The 14,082-nt window shown below is 46.7% G+C and overlaps 1 protein-coding gene across 2 annotated transcripts in view; it reads left to right on the top strand.

Moving 5' to 3' along the window:
* C6H14orf93 (chromosome 6 C14orf93 homolog) overlaps nucleotides 1–14,082 on the top strand; it is a 34,054-nt gene that overhangs the window by 18,052 nt on the left and 1,920 nt on the right. The window contains exons 2-5 of one of the 2 annotated variants that reach the window (XM_066342691.1): nucleotides 3,482–4,523; nucleotides 7,457–7,777; nucleotides 12,122–12,183; nucleotides 12,412–12,515. In XM_066342691.1, the coding sequence (XP_066198788.1) occupies nucleotides 3,930–4,523; nucleotides 7,457–7,777; nucleotides 12,122–12,183; nucleotides 12,412–12,515 (1,081 nt within the window). In that variant the 5' untranslated portion in view covers nucleotides 3,482–3,929. The remainder of the gene's footprint in view (nucleotides 1–3,481; nucleotides 4,524–7,456; nucleotides 7,778–12,121; nucleotides 12,184–12,411; nucleotides 12,516–14,082) is intronic. The other variant, XM_066342692.1, reaches the window with a different exon arrangement.

Below are 14,082 nucleotides of genomic sequence, written 5' to 3'. Positions count from 1 at the left end.
AAAGTTGGCAGAGATGAAAACTCTGGGGATCCAAAAAAAAAGTGAAAAATTTGCCTCAGTTCACACAGCTCTTAAGTGGTGCAGCAGGATGAGAACCCCCCCCCCTTTAAACTTATTGTTCAGTGTGTTTTTGGAAAGATCATTTAAGAGGGAGGGAAGGATTCGAGGCAGGCACCGTGCAGGCAAGGGTAAAGGCCTTTTGCAAGAATGTTTGGGGTAAGAGTGTAGCTATTGTCAGTTGGTATCAGAAAAGTTCCTCACCCAGGTTCCCAACTTGATGTATCTTAATTTTTTTTAATTTTTTTATTTATTAATATTAGCAAGGGAGGAAGGGGGAAAAAGAGAGAGACAGGAACATAGATCTGTTCCCGTATGTACCCTGACCAGGGATCGAACCGGCAACCTTCGTGCTTTGGGATGATGCTCTAACCAACCAAGCTATCTAGCCAGGGCTCTTAATTTCTTTTTTTAAAGTATATGTATATCGCCTGACCTGTGGTGGCGCAGGGGATAAAAGCGTCGACCTGAAAATGCTGAGGTCGCCGGTTCAAAACCCTGGGCTTGCCTGGTCAAGGCACATATGGGAGTTGATGCTTCCAGCTCCTCCCCCTTCTCTCTCTGTCTCTCCTCTCTCTCTCTCTGTCTCTCCCTCTCCTCTCTAAAATGAATAAATAAAAAAAAAATTAAAAAAAAAAAAAAAAAGTATATGTATATCTTACTTTCTGATTTTATCAATATTGTCCTAACTGACAAGCATGTATATATTATCATCTATATAATTACTTTTTAAAAGATTTTATTTATTCATTTGAGAGGAGAGAGAGAGAAAGAGAGAGAGAGAGGAGACACAAGGGTGGAGGAACAGGAAGCATCAACTCCCATATGTGCCTTGACCAGGCAAGCCCAGGGTTTCGAACTGGCGACCTCAGTGTTCCAGGCCGACGCTTTATCCACTGTGCCACCACAGGTCAGGCACATCTACATAATTTAACTTTCTTTTTTTCACAATACCCATGTTTCAGATTAAACTAGCATGATGTTGGTTAAAAAATTGAAAAACCCTGCAGGAGCAGTGTAGGCCCTTATTTAGGAAGGAAGAGGATATAGAAATGATTCATCCATGAATTGACATTGGAATTACTTAGTGCTTTCCTTTAACCTTTCATTTTAATTTGGCTTTAACCTTTAGTTTTAGGCTTAGTTGTGCCTTCCAGTGACTCTAATGACAGAGAGGAACTATAATGGATTTGAGTTCAGTTCTTGCAAGGAACTGAAAAGTGGCACAGAAAAGTGTTTCTTGATCTAAAGAGTGGAAAGAACAGATGAAGACTATTCTTTAACAACCAGATGAAATTAAAATGCATTGTCAGATTTATACTTTGAGTACCTCAAAGACATTGATATTACCTGTCTTTTTTTTTTTTTTTTTTCATTTTTCCGAAGCTGGAAACAGGGAGGCAGTCAGACAGACTCCCACATGCGCCCGACCGGGATCCACCCGGCATACCCACCAGGGGGCGATGTTCTGCCCCTCTGGGGCGTCGCTCTGTTGCATCCAGAGCCATTCTAGCGCCTGAGGCAGAGGCCACAGAACCATCCCCAGCGCCCGGGCCATCTTCGCTCCAATGGAGCCTTGGCTGCGGGAGGGGAAGAGAGAGACAGAGAGGAAGGAGAGGGGGAGGGGTGGAGAAGCAGATGGGCACTTCTCCTGTGTGCCCTGGCCGGGAATCGAACCCGGGACCCCTGCACGCCAGGCCGACGCTCTACCGCTGAGCCAACCGGCCAGGGCCTACCTGTCTTTTTTTTTTTAATTGACTTTTAGAGAGAGAGGGAGTGAGAAAGCGGTGGGAGAGGCAAGAAGCATCCACTTGTAGTAGTTGCTTCCTGTATGTGTCTTGACCAGCAAGCCCAGGGATTTGAACCAGCAACCTCAGCGGTCCAGGATGATGCTTTATCCACTGTGCCACCACAGGTCAGGCCAATATTACCTGTTTCTAAAATGAGATTGCTGATTTAAAAAAAAAAAAATCCGGCCCTGGCCGGTTGGCTCAGCGGTGGAGCGTCGGCCTGGCATGCGGGGGACCCGGGTTCGATTCCCGGCCAGGGCACGTGGGAGAGGCGCCCATTTGCTTCTCCACCCCCCCCCCTCCTTCCTCTCTGTCTCTCTCTTCCCCTCCCGCAGCCAAGGCTCCATTGGAGCAAAGATGGCCCGGTCGCTGGGGATGGCTCCTTGGCCTCTGCCCCAGGTGCTAGAGTGGCTCTGGTCGCGGCAGAGCGACGCCCAGGATGGGCAGAGCATTGCCCCCTGGTGGGCAGAGCGTCGCCCCCTGGTGGGCGTGCCGGGTGGATCCCGGTCGGGCGCATGCGGGAGTCTGTCTGACTGTCTCTCCCCGTTTCCAGCTTCAGAAAAAAAAAAAAAATCCCCAAAATCTCAGTATACAAACAATTTTTCTGACGTCTTTCTCCCTTTTTAATTGTGATGTTATAATTTGCAAGATAAAATAGAAATGTATCTCTTGAGGAAATTATAAACATACTTAAGATTTTATCATTTAGGGAGCTTCAGACAGAAGGATTCTTTTTCCTGTAATCAAGTGTCATTTAGAAAATGACAGTATGAATTTCCTTGGAGTGCTCCTAGTGATACAAATCAACCTTCCCACCTCTTCTCTCTCTTTCTTTCTCTTGCTCTCCTCTTCTGGAGTGGTCTAATTGCTTAACTACAGTGATTCAAAAGAGAGGCTGTTTGGTTATCATCGGTATTCTGGTTTCTCCTTTCATGGGGGATGGTCATGTGGGCAAAGTAGCAGCTCTTAACTATTTAGACATTCCTGTTGAGCTCTGCCTCTCCCTTAAGGAGCATGAGAAGTGGAGACCAGAGACCCCAGAGGTGATCTCTCTGGGCTGAAGGATTCAGAACACACCTTATGCAGAGATGGAGGCCGAAGTGTATAGCAGAGCACAGGGCTCTGCAACCCTAGGTTACTGCAGCTCAATTCTCTGATCCAGCTTTTCCCTTCATTTCCCTACTCCATCCCCAAAGCATTAATGATATAATAGTGTGAGGTCAATGACATGTTGAGGACTGCAGTGATCAGCATATTTCTTAGTTTTAGGAGTCTTACTCTGAATGCATCTGTGTGAAAATTATAGAGAGGATAAAGTCATGATTCTTTATGTCAACAAAAAGTGATATCAGTTCAAATAATAAACACTAGACTGAAAATAGATAGCTAGATTCTGTTGTCTTCCTCTGACCTTGAAAAAGATATATAACTTCTTCGCATGTCTTCTCTCTGGAACTGGTGTAATATGTGTTTCCTAGAGCGGCCTCAATGATGAGATAACCTATGTGAAGTGTTCTCATCTCCTTAAGGAATGATGTCAAAGCAATAAAATACAATACTTGTTATTACAGCAAAGATAGTGAGGAGGAGGAGAAAGATCTACATTTTCTTCCTTAATCTTCTGATCTTTTCAGATCCTGGTGGTCCTTTCAAGTCCCCTGCCTGCTCCTTGGGCTGGAGTGGTAGGGGTTCCATGTTTGAGTGCAGGAAGAATGCCTCTACCTTCTAAAACTGTGTTCATCGGGGGGCCTTCGTAGGTACCACCCTTCCCGTAGGGGTGAATGTGACACCTAGTGTGTTGTGTTAGGGAAGCACAGGATCTGCAGACAGAAAGTGGCGTCTGTCTCTCCGCTGCAGGACTAGGAGAAGCAGCCATGGACTGTGTGCTCCTGCATGGCTTGCCTACTCCTTCACAGAATGCACGTCCTGGTGCACAGGCTCCTCTGATCACCTTCTGTGAGAAAGAGAAGTGAGTCCAAAGAGGCCAGTGCTTCTTACCCAGCTCGTGAAGTCCAGTTGACTGGGGACACCTTTTGGAGCAGTCCAGCAGCGTGAGCGTGGTTGTTTGTCATTCCGTCAGCCATGTCCTTCAGTGCCACCATCCTCTTCTCCCCTCCCAGTGGCGGTGAGGCCAGATGCTGCTGCTGTGCCTGTAAGAGCGAGACTCCTGGGGGCAGCACAGGCTCTCAGGGCGGGAATCCTCCTCCCAGCACCCCTATCACAGTGACCGGACATGGCTTGGCAGTTCAAAGTTCAGAGCAGCTCCTGCATATTATCTACCAGCGGGTAGATAAGGCAGTGGGTCTGGCTGAGGCCGCTCTGGGTCTTGCCAGGGCCAACAATGAATTGTTAAAACATCTTCAGGAGGAAGTAGGTGAGTTGAGGCAAGGGCAAGTGTCCACCCCTGATGAAGATGGGGACAGCCGGGCACATGGTTCACTACTTGAGGAGCCTGGGCCTCTCAAGGAAAGTCCCGGAGAAGCCTGCAAGGCCATGTCTGCCATGGAAGAGGAGTGTGACAGCGCGGGCAGCAGTGTGCAGTTGGTGGTCGAGCAGCCGCTGGGAGCAGCCTTGGCGGTAGGGCCTGGGCCTCTGGGCTTCCCAGCCGCTCAGAGAGATGTGCGGCCCCCGGGATGTGCCCTGGCTGCCAGCGAGGGGGCCCCGATGCTCAATCCTGTGAGTATGGCTGCAGAGCAGGACACGAGTATTGTTGCTTCTTAGTGCTTTTCCTGGCCTTTCTGTTTTTCTCTCTTTCTGTATTTTCCCCCTCCTTAAACCTTTCTTCTATTGTATTTTTGATGAAATAGAACAGTACCAAGCTTCCTTTGCCTTCAGAGATAATCAACACTCCTGTCTTCTTCCTGAACCATAGCCTCTTTGGCAGGAGGTCATTTCTGGTGTGTGTGGTGATGGGGTGCCCTTCCCTCCCCTCAGTAGCTGTGTGGCACCTTCTCCACAGCTGTCTCAGCTCTCCATGAGCTCTGCCTCTCCTGGCGAGACTGCCTGCCGTGCACAGACGGCTCATTTATATTTTATCACGGGCCCTCTGCTTGCCAAGAGGAATTCAGTACAGAGAGAGGGGAATGAGAGGGGAGAGATGCAGAGGTAGAGAGAGAGAGAAGGAAAGAGTGAGAAGAAGGACAAAGATAATAGAAGACAGGCTAGGGAGGGAAAGAGGCAGGTGGAAATGAAGGGTTGAGGAAGGAGAGAAAATGAAGAAAGGGAACATAAAAATGGTGAATTTAAATGAAAAGAGAATTTCTGCAAGAGAGAATATGAAATAATGTGGGAAGAAGGCAGAGGAAAAGAAATAAAATTAGGAAAAGAAGCGGGCCATTGAGAGTTAAACAGTAAGAGAATAATGTAAGGAGAAAGAGGGAGGCAAGTGAGCATATTTGTGAGCAGGAAAAGACACAGAAGTACTTTGTGCTATTTCAGTTTCTTTATTGCTCAGGGCCATATGAGCAGGGAAATCCTGGCTGAGTAGAGTAAAAACTGCCGAATGTCACACATGGAAGTATGAAAAGGAGATGGAGCAACTATAGAGATCATAGGGATGGGAAATAACAGATGCGTTGCCACTTGAGAGACAGTGGGAGGTCTGTCAGCTCTCCTCCCCCAGGTTCTTCCTCTGCCCTTTCCCTTTTCCTCCTCCCCTCCAGACAAGGCCCAGACACCCAGTAAGGGGTAGAGGAGCAGAACACAGGGTGCAAACAGGGATGCAATGCCCAGGCCATCGGCTGGGTCTGAGAAAGGAATGTACAAACTCCCCTGTCCCCCTCCAGTGTCACACTGCAGTTGGTCACTGTCCCCTAAAGCAGTGTCCCCAACCACTGGGCTGTGGACTGGTACTGGTCCGTGGGCCATTTGGTACCGGTCCGCAGAGAAAGAATAAATAACATTATTTCCATTTTATTTATATTTAAATCGAACGATGTTTTATTTTTTATATTTTTCTGAAGCTGGAAACAGGAGAGACAGTCAGACAGACTCCCGCATGTGCCCTACCGGGATCCACCCGGCACGCCCACCAGGGGCGAAGCTCTGCCCACCAGGGGGCGATGCTCTGCCCCTCTGGGGCGTCGCTCTGCCACGACCAGAGCCACTCTAGCGCCTGGGGCAGAGGCCAAGGAGCCATCCCCAGCGCCCGGGCCATCTTTGCTCCAATGGAGCCTTGGCTGTGGGAGGGGAAGAGAGAGACAGAGAGGAAGGAGGGGGGGTGGAGAAGCAAATGGGCGCTTCTCCTATGTGCCCTGGCCGGGAATCGAACCCGGGTTCCCCACACGCCAGGCCGACGCTCTACCGCTGAGCCAACCGGCCAGGGCCCGATGTTTTATTTTTTTAAAATGACCAGATTCCCTCTGTTACATCCGTCTAAGACTCACTCTTAACGCTTGTCTCGGTCACGTGATACATTTATCCATCCCACCCTAAAGGCCGGTCCATGAAAATATTTTCTGACATTAAACCGGTCTGTGGCCCAAAAAAGGTTGGGGACCACTGGCCTACAGGCCTAGCCAGGTCGGTAGGTGATGGCTACTGCTGCTCTCCCAGTCTGTACATGGCCGGGACTACCAGTGATCTGGAGGGCTGCGGGAGGAGGAAATGAGAAGGTGGGAGGAGGCAGGAGGGTACCAGGCCCGGCAATGCCCTGAGCTGTGGTTCCTTCAGGCAGGGAAGGCTTCCAAGCCAACAGGATGGAATTACATTTCCCAGCGCAAGCAGCTCACACGTCTATAAATCTCAGCCTCCTCCCCCGCTTCTTTCTGTGCCCCCCGCACTTTACTGTTTAGTTTTCTTGGCTGCAGAAATCCCCCCTCCTTTCTTCCGTCTCTCTCCCTTTCTCCCTCCTTCCTTTCCCTGCCCTGTATGTCCTTGAGTGAGGCACAGTCAGGCAGTAGATGTCAGGGCAGTGGCAGCTGAATGGCCAGGGCAGATCAAAGTGAGGACACATACTGGCCCCACAGCAGGAATGGAGGGGGGCGTTGGTGCCAGCCTCTCTGGAGATTTCTAGCTCTCCCATTTTTCTCCAATTCCTCCTCTGTTATTGTTACCATTTTATTTTCTTCCATCTCTTGCTTGATTTTCCTTTCTTGTCATCACTTTCTCCCCCAATTCCTTACAATTTTTTTTTATTGATTGAATTTTAGAGAAAGAAGAAAGAGAGAGAGATCAATTTGCTGTTCCACTTATTCATGCTGTCATTGGTTGATTCTTCTATGTGCTCTGACCTTGGCATGCCAGGCTGATACTCTAACCAGCTGAGCTACCTGGCCAGGGACCCCCAAACCCTTTTAGACAAAACACTACAGTTCTTATACCCAAGAGCAAATATAAATGACCTCTCACAAGTAAAGCATCAGAAACATGCCTTATCCTTATAATCAGTCCTGTATCAATGACCCCAAACGAGAGGCGCTATACACACAGAAATATTTGCCCAGCACTCCCATAGGAGTCCCATAGAAACAAGCCATTGACCATTAAAGACTGTGCTAGATTCCCACCGCTTTCCACTCTCTGTTCTTTATTCTTGGCCAAAGATTGATGGTTAACCAGGTTCCTTTAAGCCTGGCTGGCTAATAGGCTATTCTTTTTTATGTTCTTAGCTGGTGGATGATTATGTGGCCTCTGAGGGTGCAGTACAGCGGGTGCTGGTCTCTGCTTATGCCAAGCAGCTCTCACCAGCCACACAACTGGCTATCCAGCGGGCAACCTCAGAGACAGGGCCAGAAAATGGAACCAAGCTGCCACTGCCTCGCCCTGAGGACATGCTCAGTGCTGCTGCTGCGCTGGAAGGTGCCTTGGAAGTGTCAGGCCCAGGGGGAGCTGGGGAGCTGAGACACTCTCTAGGGTTTACTGCTTCCCCATGCAGGACCAGAGGGAGTGGGCAGAAGAACTCCAGGCGCAAGCGGGATCTGGTACTCTCTGTGAGTGAGCTTAATTTCTATGAATTTATCTTCAGTCTGGAAAGATAAATGAAGAGTGAAGTGTGGGTTGATTTTAAACTTCCCATATTGAATGAATGGTATCCTGAATCTTACTGGAGTGGGAGGAGCAAGGAGATTGTTCCGTAGCTGTAGGGATAAGCAGTCCCCCTGCCACCAATGGAACTTTTTTATTTTTATTTTATATATATATATATATTTTTATTTTTTTTATTTTTTCCTTATGACAGAGACAGAGAGGTACAGAGAGGGACAGACAGACAGGAAGAGAGAGAGATGAGAAGCATCAATTCTTCGTTGTGGCATCTGAGTTGTTTGTTGATTGCTTTCTCATATGTGCCTTGACTGGGGCGGGGCTATAGCAGACCGAGTAACCCCTTGCTCAAGCCAGAAACCTTGGGTTCAAGCTGGTGAGCCTTGCTCAAACCAGATGAGCCTTCGCTGGAGCCAGTGACCTCAGGGTTTCAAACTTCGGTCCTCTGTGTCCCAGTCTGACGCTCTATCCACTGTGCCACCGCCTGGTCAGGCCCAATGGAACTTTTTTAGACTTTTCAAGATATATTTGATATCTTGCATTTTAAAACAGGGCATTATATCACAGCTCCCAAATATCTAACAATCTTAATGGGAAGATCTTTAAGGGAATGAGCAGTTTGGCCGCTGAAAGATGGCACTGAAAACGCCTACAGATTACCAGTGTTCAGGGTAAGCAGCAAGGGGACCTTTGGGCAGAAATGCTAGGGTGTCCTGAGGTGGTCCCAAACCCCAAAGATGCAGAGGACCACTGGACACTAAGATCAGTTATAAAGGTTTGGGAATTCTAACGAGTCTAAGAGCTCTTGGCAAAGAAGGCACTGGCCTGAACCAGGTCTGTTTAGAGCCTCGGCATGGCTTAAAGCACTAGGAATGGCGCACAACACCCTGCAGTGCACAGGACAGTGCCCTACAATTATCTGGCCTAAAATGTCAATAGTGCCGAGGTTGAGAAACCCTGTTCTAGGGTGACCACAGGCCTCTGGATCAACTCTGTGCCCCAAACCATCTTTCTGATAACCATGGAGGTATTCTTTAGCCATATAATGTTCATATTGAATGTAACAGGTTTCCATTCCCTGGATAAAGGCTGATGAAGTAACTTGAGAGTTGTGGTTAGGCATGGAGATCACCACTCACATCCAGCCAAAATCTTATCACAGTATATCGTCTATTTCTTCTTGTTACAGTCTTAGCAAAGATTGAAAACATTTTATACCTCCTTTATTTATATTACTTCTTTCTTCCTTTTCCTTTTTCTAAGAGATCCTACTCTTACTCTCCCTTTTGTTTTGTTTTTTACATTGAGGGGCTCTTTCTTTTTCTAGGAACGAAGAAACCATAATATCAACTGGTTTCTAACCTTCATTTCAAATTTTGGTTATGTTCAGAGACATCTCCTCACTTATCAAGAATAGGGAATGGGCTTAGTTTCTCTGTCATGGATTTTGGCCCAAGAAGTCCACCTTGTTTCCAGTGATAAAACGGAGGCATTTCAAGGGATTTCCCCAATCTCCAATGTTTAAGTTATGAATAAATACATAATAATTCCATTCTTCTCCTGCCTACTGTCTCCAGTCAGAGGTTTAGTGTTGAGACCTGGCTTCATCCTGCCCTTTGGAGAACTTGGTGGAACAGCAGACCTTCTGGGAGGACAGTATGCTCACTCATTATAGCACTTGAGAAGGAGGGCCAATTAGGGAATTGTGCTGTCCACCGCAGAGGAAGGTTTACAATGTTATTGTGCCAGACTGGGTTTAGAGGGAGAAGCATAGATTGCAGATCTTTGCTATTGTAACCTTTAGCTCTGAAGAGGAATCAGAGAGGCAGTCTCTCCGATCTTCTGAGGCTGCTGTGGATTGCTGCTAGGATCCGAAAGGACCAAACCAGAACTCTTAATTCCTTGGAATGCTGCACATCCCAATCCCAGCCACCCCTGTGGAATTTATTTTTAGCTCACTCAGGAGGTAGTTGAGCCAGCAGCCTGTACAGTCTTAACACTTATTATTGTCTAGAGTATTTTCCCTTTCCACTTCAAGCTTGGTTTGATTTTTATCAGCTCATCTCTTTCAAGCCACTTGAATTGGAAACTATGTGACTCTTTTTTTATTTTTTCTGTCTTTTGCAACTCTTTCAAATTCTTTCTGAAGCATTCACACTCCCCACATGATTCCTTAAGTTTGGGCTTCTAAGAGATAAAGTAACTCTATCAAATATGAAGTTAGTATAATCGTCTTTTTTTTATAGAGTGGAGGCCCTAGTCACAAAGAATGAACAGTATTCCCCTAAGTTGATACGTTAGTCAGCCATAGAGGTAGAAGGGTAAGTTGGGCATTTCTGAAGCTGAAGCTGATGTCTTGAGGTCAAGCTGTAAGTCCATCAACTTAGGACTGGGTAACATCCACTGACTGCAAGAACTTGGAATAAAAATATAATCAGAAACAAAAGGACTAAATTTAATAGGAATAAGTGTTAAATCCTGAATTAAAATTTTTTTAAAATCTGCAGAATGGTAGAGATAGTAATACATGTGAAAAATGAACTTGAGTTGACTACAGGTTCAGTATGAATGAAGCCTGTGACACTATGAGTAGGAATGGGGTTGCTAAGGTAACACCATCTTGGGTTTCATTCTTAGAAGAGTCGAGTTCCACTTAAGGAAGTAAGGCTGCCTTTGGCCAGACCTCAACTAATGAGTTAGATTCGGTTCCAGGTGCCACGTTGTAAGAGAGATACTGGCAAAGCATAGAGCCTCACAGTTTCACAACAAGTCTGTTTGGAAACTCTGTCATGGGGAATGGCTAAAGCATGTGGGGGTATTTAGACTGGGTAAGAGAAGACTTTGAGACTACATGAAAGCTGTCTTCAAATGTGTCAGGTGCTATTATGAACAAAATGGGTCATATTTTGGAGCATCTAAAGCAATTTTTTTTTTTTAGTGTGCACTAAAGAGAGATAGAGACAGGAAGGAAGAGAGATGAGAAGCATCAACTCATGCCAGGGAAGGCAGTGGGGGGTGCTCCAGACAAGCCAATGAGCATGGATGGGATCATGTCAATGATCTCCTGCTCAAGCCGGTGACCCTGTACTCAAGTTGGTGACCTTGGGGTTTCGAACATGGGACCTCAGCATTCCAGGTCAATGCTTCATCCACTGCACCACAACCAGTCAGGCTAGGTCAGAATTCTTTAACAGAGATGTTCAATAGTACAATAAGCTGACTCAAAAAACTAGTGAGGACCCATGGTAAATGTGTAGAAGCAAAGCTGAAAGACAGCCTGTTGAATGATGTGAAAGGGAGGCTGTGTGAGAGTCTCCAAGGTCCTCTCTGATTCACATTTCTGTTATTTTAGGTTTGTGTTTTTCAGACCATAATGTGTGTACCCCTGAGACTTGTAATGTGCAAAGGGATATACCTGGGTCATTTTCCTGGGTTGTCAATTTTAGTAGAAGATTTTGGAGGATATTTATATATTAAAAGAAATACAGATATATATATTGTGAAGAATTTTTTTTTAAGTGAGAGGAGGAGAGATAGTGAGACAGACTCCTGCGTGCGTCCCCACCAGGATCCACCTGACAACCCCATCTGGGGCCAACACTAGAATCAACTGAGCTATATTGTTTTTTGTGTTTTTTTTTTAAATTTATTTATTTTAGTGAGAGAGGAAGGGAGAGCCAGGAACATCGATCTGTTCCTGTATGTGCACTGACTGAGAATTAAACCAGCAACCTCTTTGCTTCCGGATGACGCTTTAAGCAACTGAGCTATCTGGCCAGGGCTATTTTTTTTTTCAACCGAGCTATCCTCAGTGCCTGAGACCAGCACTTGGACCAACTGAACCACTGGCTGCAGGAGGGGAAGAGGAAGAGAAGGAGGGATGGGATGGGGACAGAAGCAGATGGTTGTGAAGAAATTTTTAAAATTTGCATGTATAGTGGCTTCAAGAAATGTCCATTTGCAATAGCCCTGGTGTATATTCACTCTCTCCTTGCTACTGGGAGTATGTTTGTGGAAATGCCTGAGACCCTCTGCTCTAGTGATCATATTCCTCAGGAGCAGAAGTCAGACCAGGGATGATCTTGGAGTCTTCACACAATTTAATTGAAAGGGGACCCCATTAGAAATAGTAACTTGGATAGGCTCTCTGGCTAAGAAAGGACATTGACAGAAATAGTACCCAGACTGTGGGAAGGATTCAGGCAGAAAACCCTATGGGGACTATACGTAGGAACAGCGGAGGGTTTTTTATATCCACTCCTGCTTGATTCTGTTTGTTTTTTTTCCCCTAGAAATTGGTCCACAATGTGCATAACCACATCACCAATGACAAGCGATTTAATGGGTCTGAAAGGTATGATCCACTGAAGGGAAATGACTCACAGCCTACTTTGCCAAGGAGTGGGAAGTTGAGGGGGCCGCTCTAATATAACAGTGAGGCTATGGCTTTGGACACACCAATGCCTCTTGTATCCTCTCTTATGCCATGGCGGAATTTACCACAAAGTTGATTAGTGCTGGGATTCTCTCTTTGGTTTCAAAAATGCTGACTGCCTTATTCACTCTCTTCTTTTTGTGGCAGCATCAAATCCTCTTGGAATATTTCAGTAGTGAAGTTCCTTCTGGAGAAGCTCAAGCAGGAGCTGGTGACCAGTCCCCACAATTACACTGATAAGGAACTGAAAGGTAAGAAAAAACTGAGTTAGGCCTTGGCGGGTTGGCTTACCTGTAGAGCGTCAACCCAGGTTCAATTCCTGGTCAGGGCACACAGAGAAGCCACCATCTGCTTCTCCACCCCCCTCCCTTTTCCAGAGGTGGATTAAGGTCAGTTGAGGCTCTGGGCGCAGAAGAAAATATTGGGCCCCTTACATTAGAAAAACGTGTAAAGTTGAGGTTTTGTGGGGCCCTTCAGAAGTCAGGGCCCAGCGTGCACGCCTGGGGCACCCACCATTAAATCAGCCTCTGCCCTTTTCTCTCTCTCTTTCTGTCTCTCTCTTACTCTCCCCTGTGGGTCCTGGTCGCAGGGGTGCATGCAGGAGTCTGTTTATCAGCCTCCCCATTTCTCACTTAATAAAAAAAGGAAAGAAAAACCAAGTTACAGTAACTCCCTAATCCTTCCTCCCTGTTCCTGGTCAGAGGAGAAGAGGTATAGTGGAGATGATTTAGGTGGTTTTGAAAATAGTGAATTAAAAAAGGTTTTTTGGAGCCTGACCTGCGGTGGGCATGGATAAATGTTGACCTGGAATGCTGAGGTTGCCAGTTCGAAACCCAGTCAAGGCACAGATGAGATGCAACCACTTCGAGTTGATGCTTCCCATTCCCTCCTCCTCTCACTTTCTCTCTTTCTCATTTCACCTCTCTCTAAAAAGAAAAAAATTTTTTTGCTTTTCACCTACAGTATTCACAGGATTGTGTCTAATTGCTTTTTCTCCTACCCAGTCTGAAGTGAAAATGGGAGAAGGAAAGGGCTAGAGCACAATCATATGTGATGTGTACATAGGGCCTGAATCTAGGATGTTATGAAAAGGAGATCAGAATCCCGGCCTGCCCTTTTTTCCCTAAGTATTATGTCCTCGCCTTTCTATTTTCCTAGCTCTTCTGGTGTTTGTCTGTAGCCAACCCTGAAGCATTAGAAATGCTGCTGCTGAAGAGAGCCACCCTCACAGTTCAGTAGAGGTGGCAAACTTGACACCTGTCTGAGTCAGGAGGGCTCCTAGGAGTCCTCACTGGCAACGCTAACCAGAAAACAGATGAACCAAGGGATAAGTAGCAACTTGCTTAAAACCACCAGCAGGTCAGCTGCAGAACCAGAATGGGCCCAATGGGTCAGTTCAACCCCCAGTCCAGGGTGTACCACCATATCACATGTAGCTTTGTCAGACCCAGTCCTGAGCCAAGACCTGACACCTACCCTCCCATCGGTCTGCTTGGCCCCACACATGGGAATGCTGCAGCCTCTGGCAGGCAGAGAAGCAGCCCCCAGGCTCATGGGCTCGAGCCCCGCAGTCCTGCCTGCAGCCTCTAACCATCAGTGGGACTCAAGCACATGCTCTGTGGTTAATGGCCGCCCACAGTGAGTGGCATCTGACCCCACCTTCCAGGGACTGTCGCTGTGTATGCCAAAATGGCAAAGCTGAAATAAGGTGATTAAGTGACAAATAAAGCCACCATTTTACAAAAAGAAAGAAAGAAAGAAAGCTTCTACTGAAAAAATACTTAATTTACTATCAGCAGAGTAGAATGGGGGTGAGTT

This window comes from Saccopteryx leptura, chromosome 6 (genome assembly GCF_036850995.1).
Source record: "Saccopteryx leptura isolate mSacLep1 chromosome 6, mSacLep1_pri_phased_curated, whole genome shotgun sequence".
Taxonomy (NCBI): domain Eukaryota; kingdom Metazoa; phylum Chordata; class Mammalia; order Chiroptera; family Emballonuridae; genus Saccopteryx; species Saccopteryx leptura.
The sequence above is the reverse complement of the archived record's forward strand: the minus strand, read 5'-3'. Positions and strand labels throughout refer to the sequence as shown.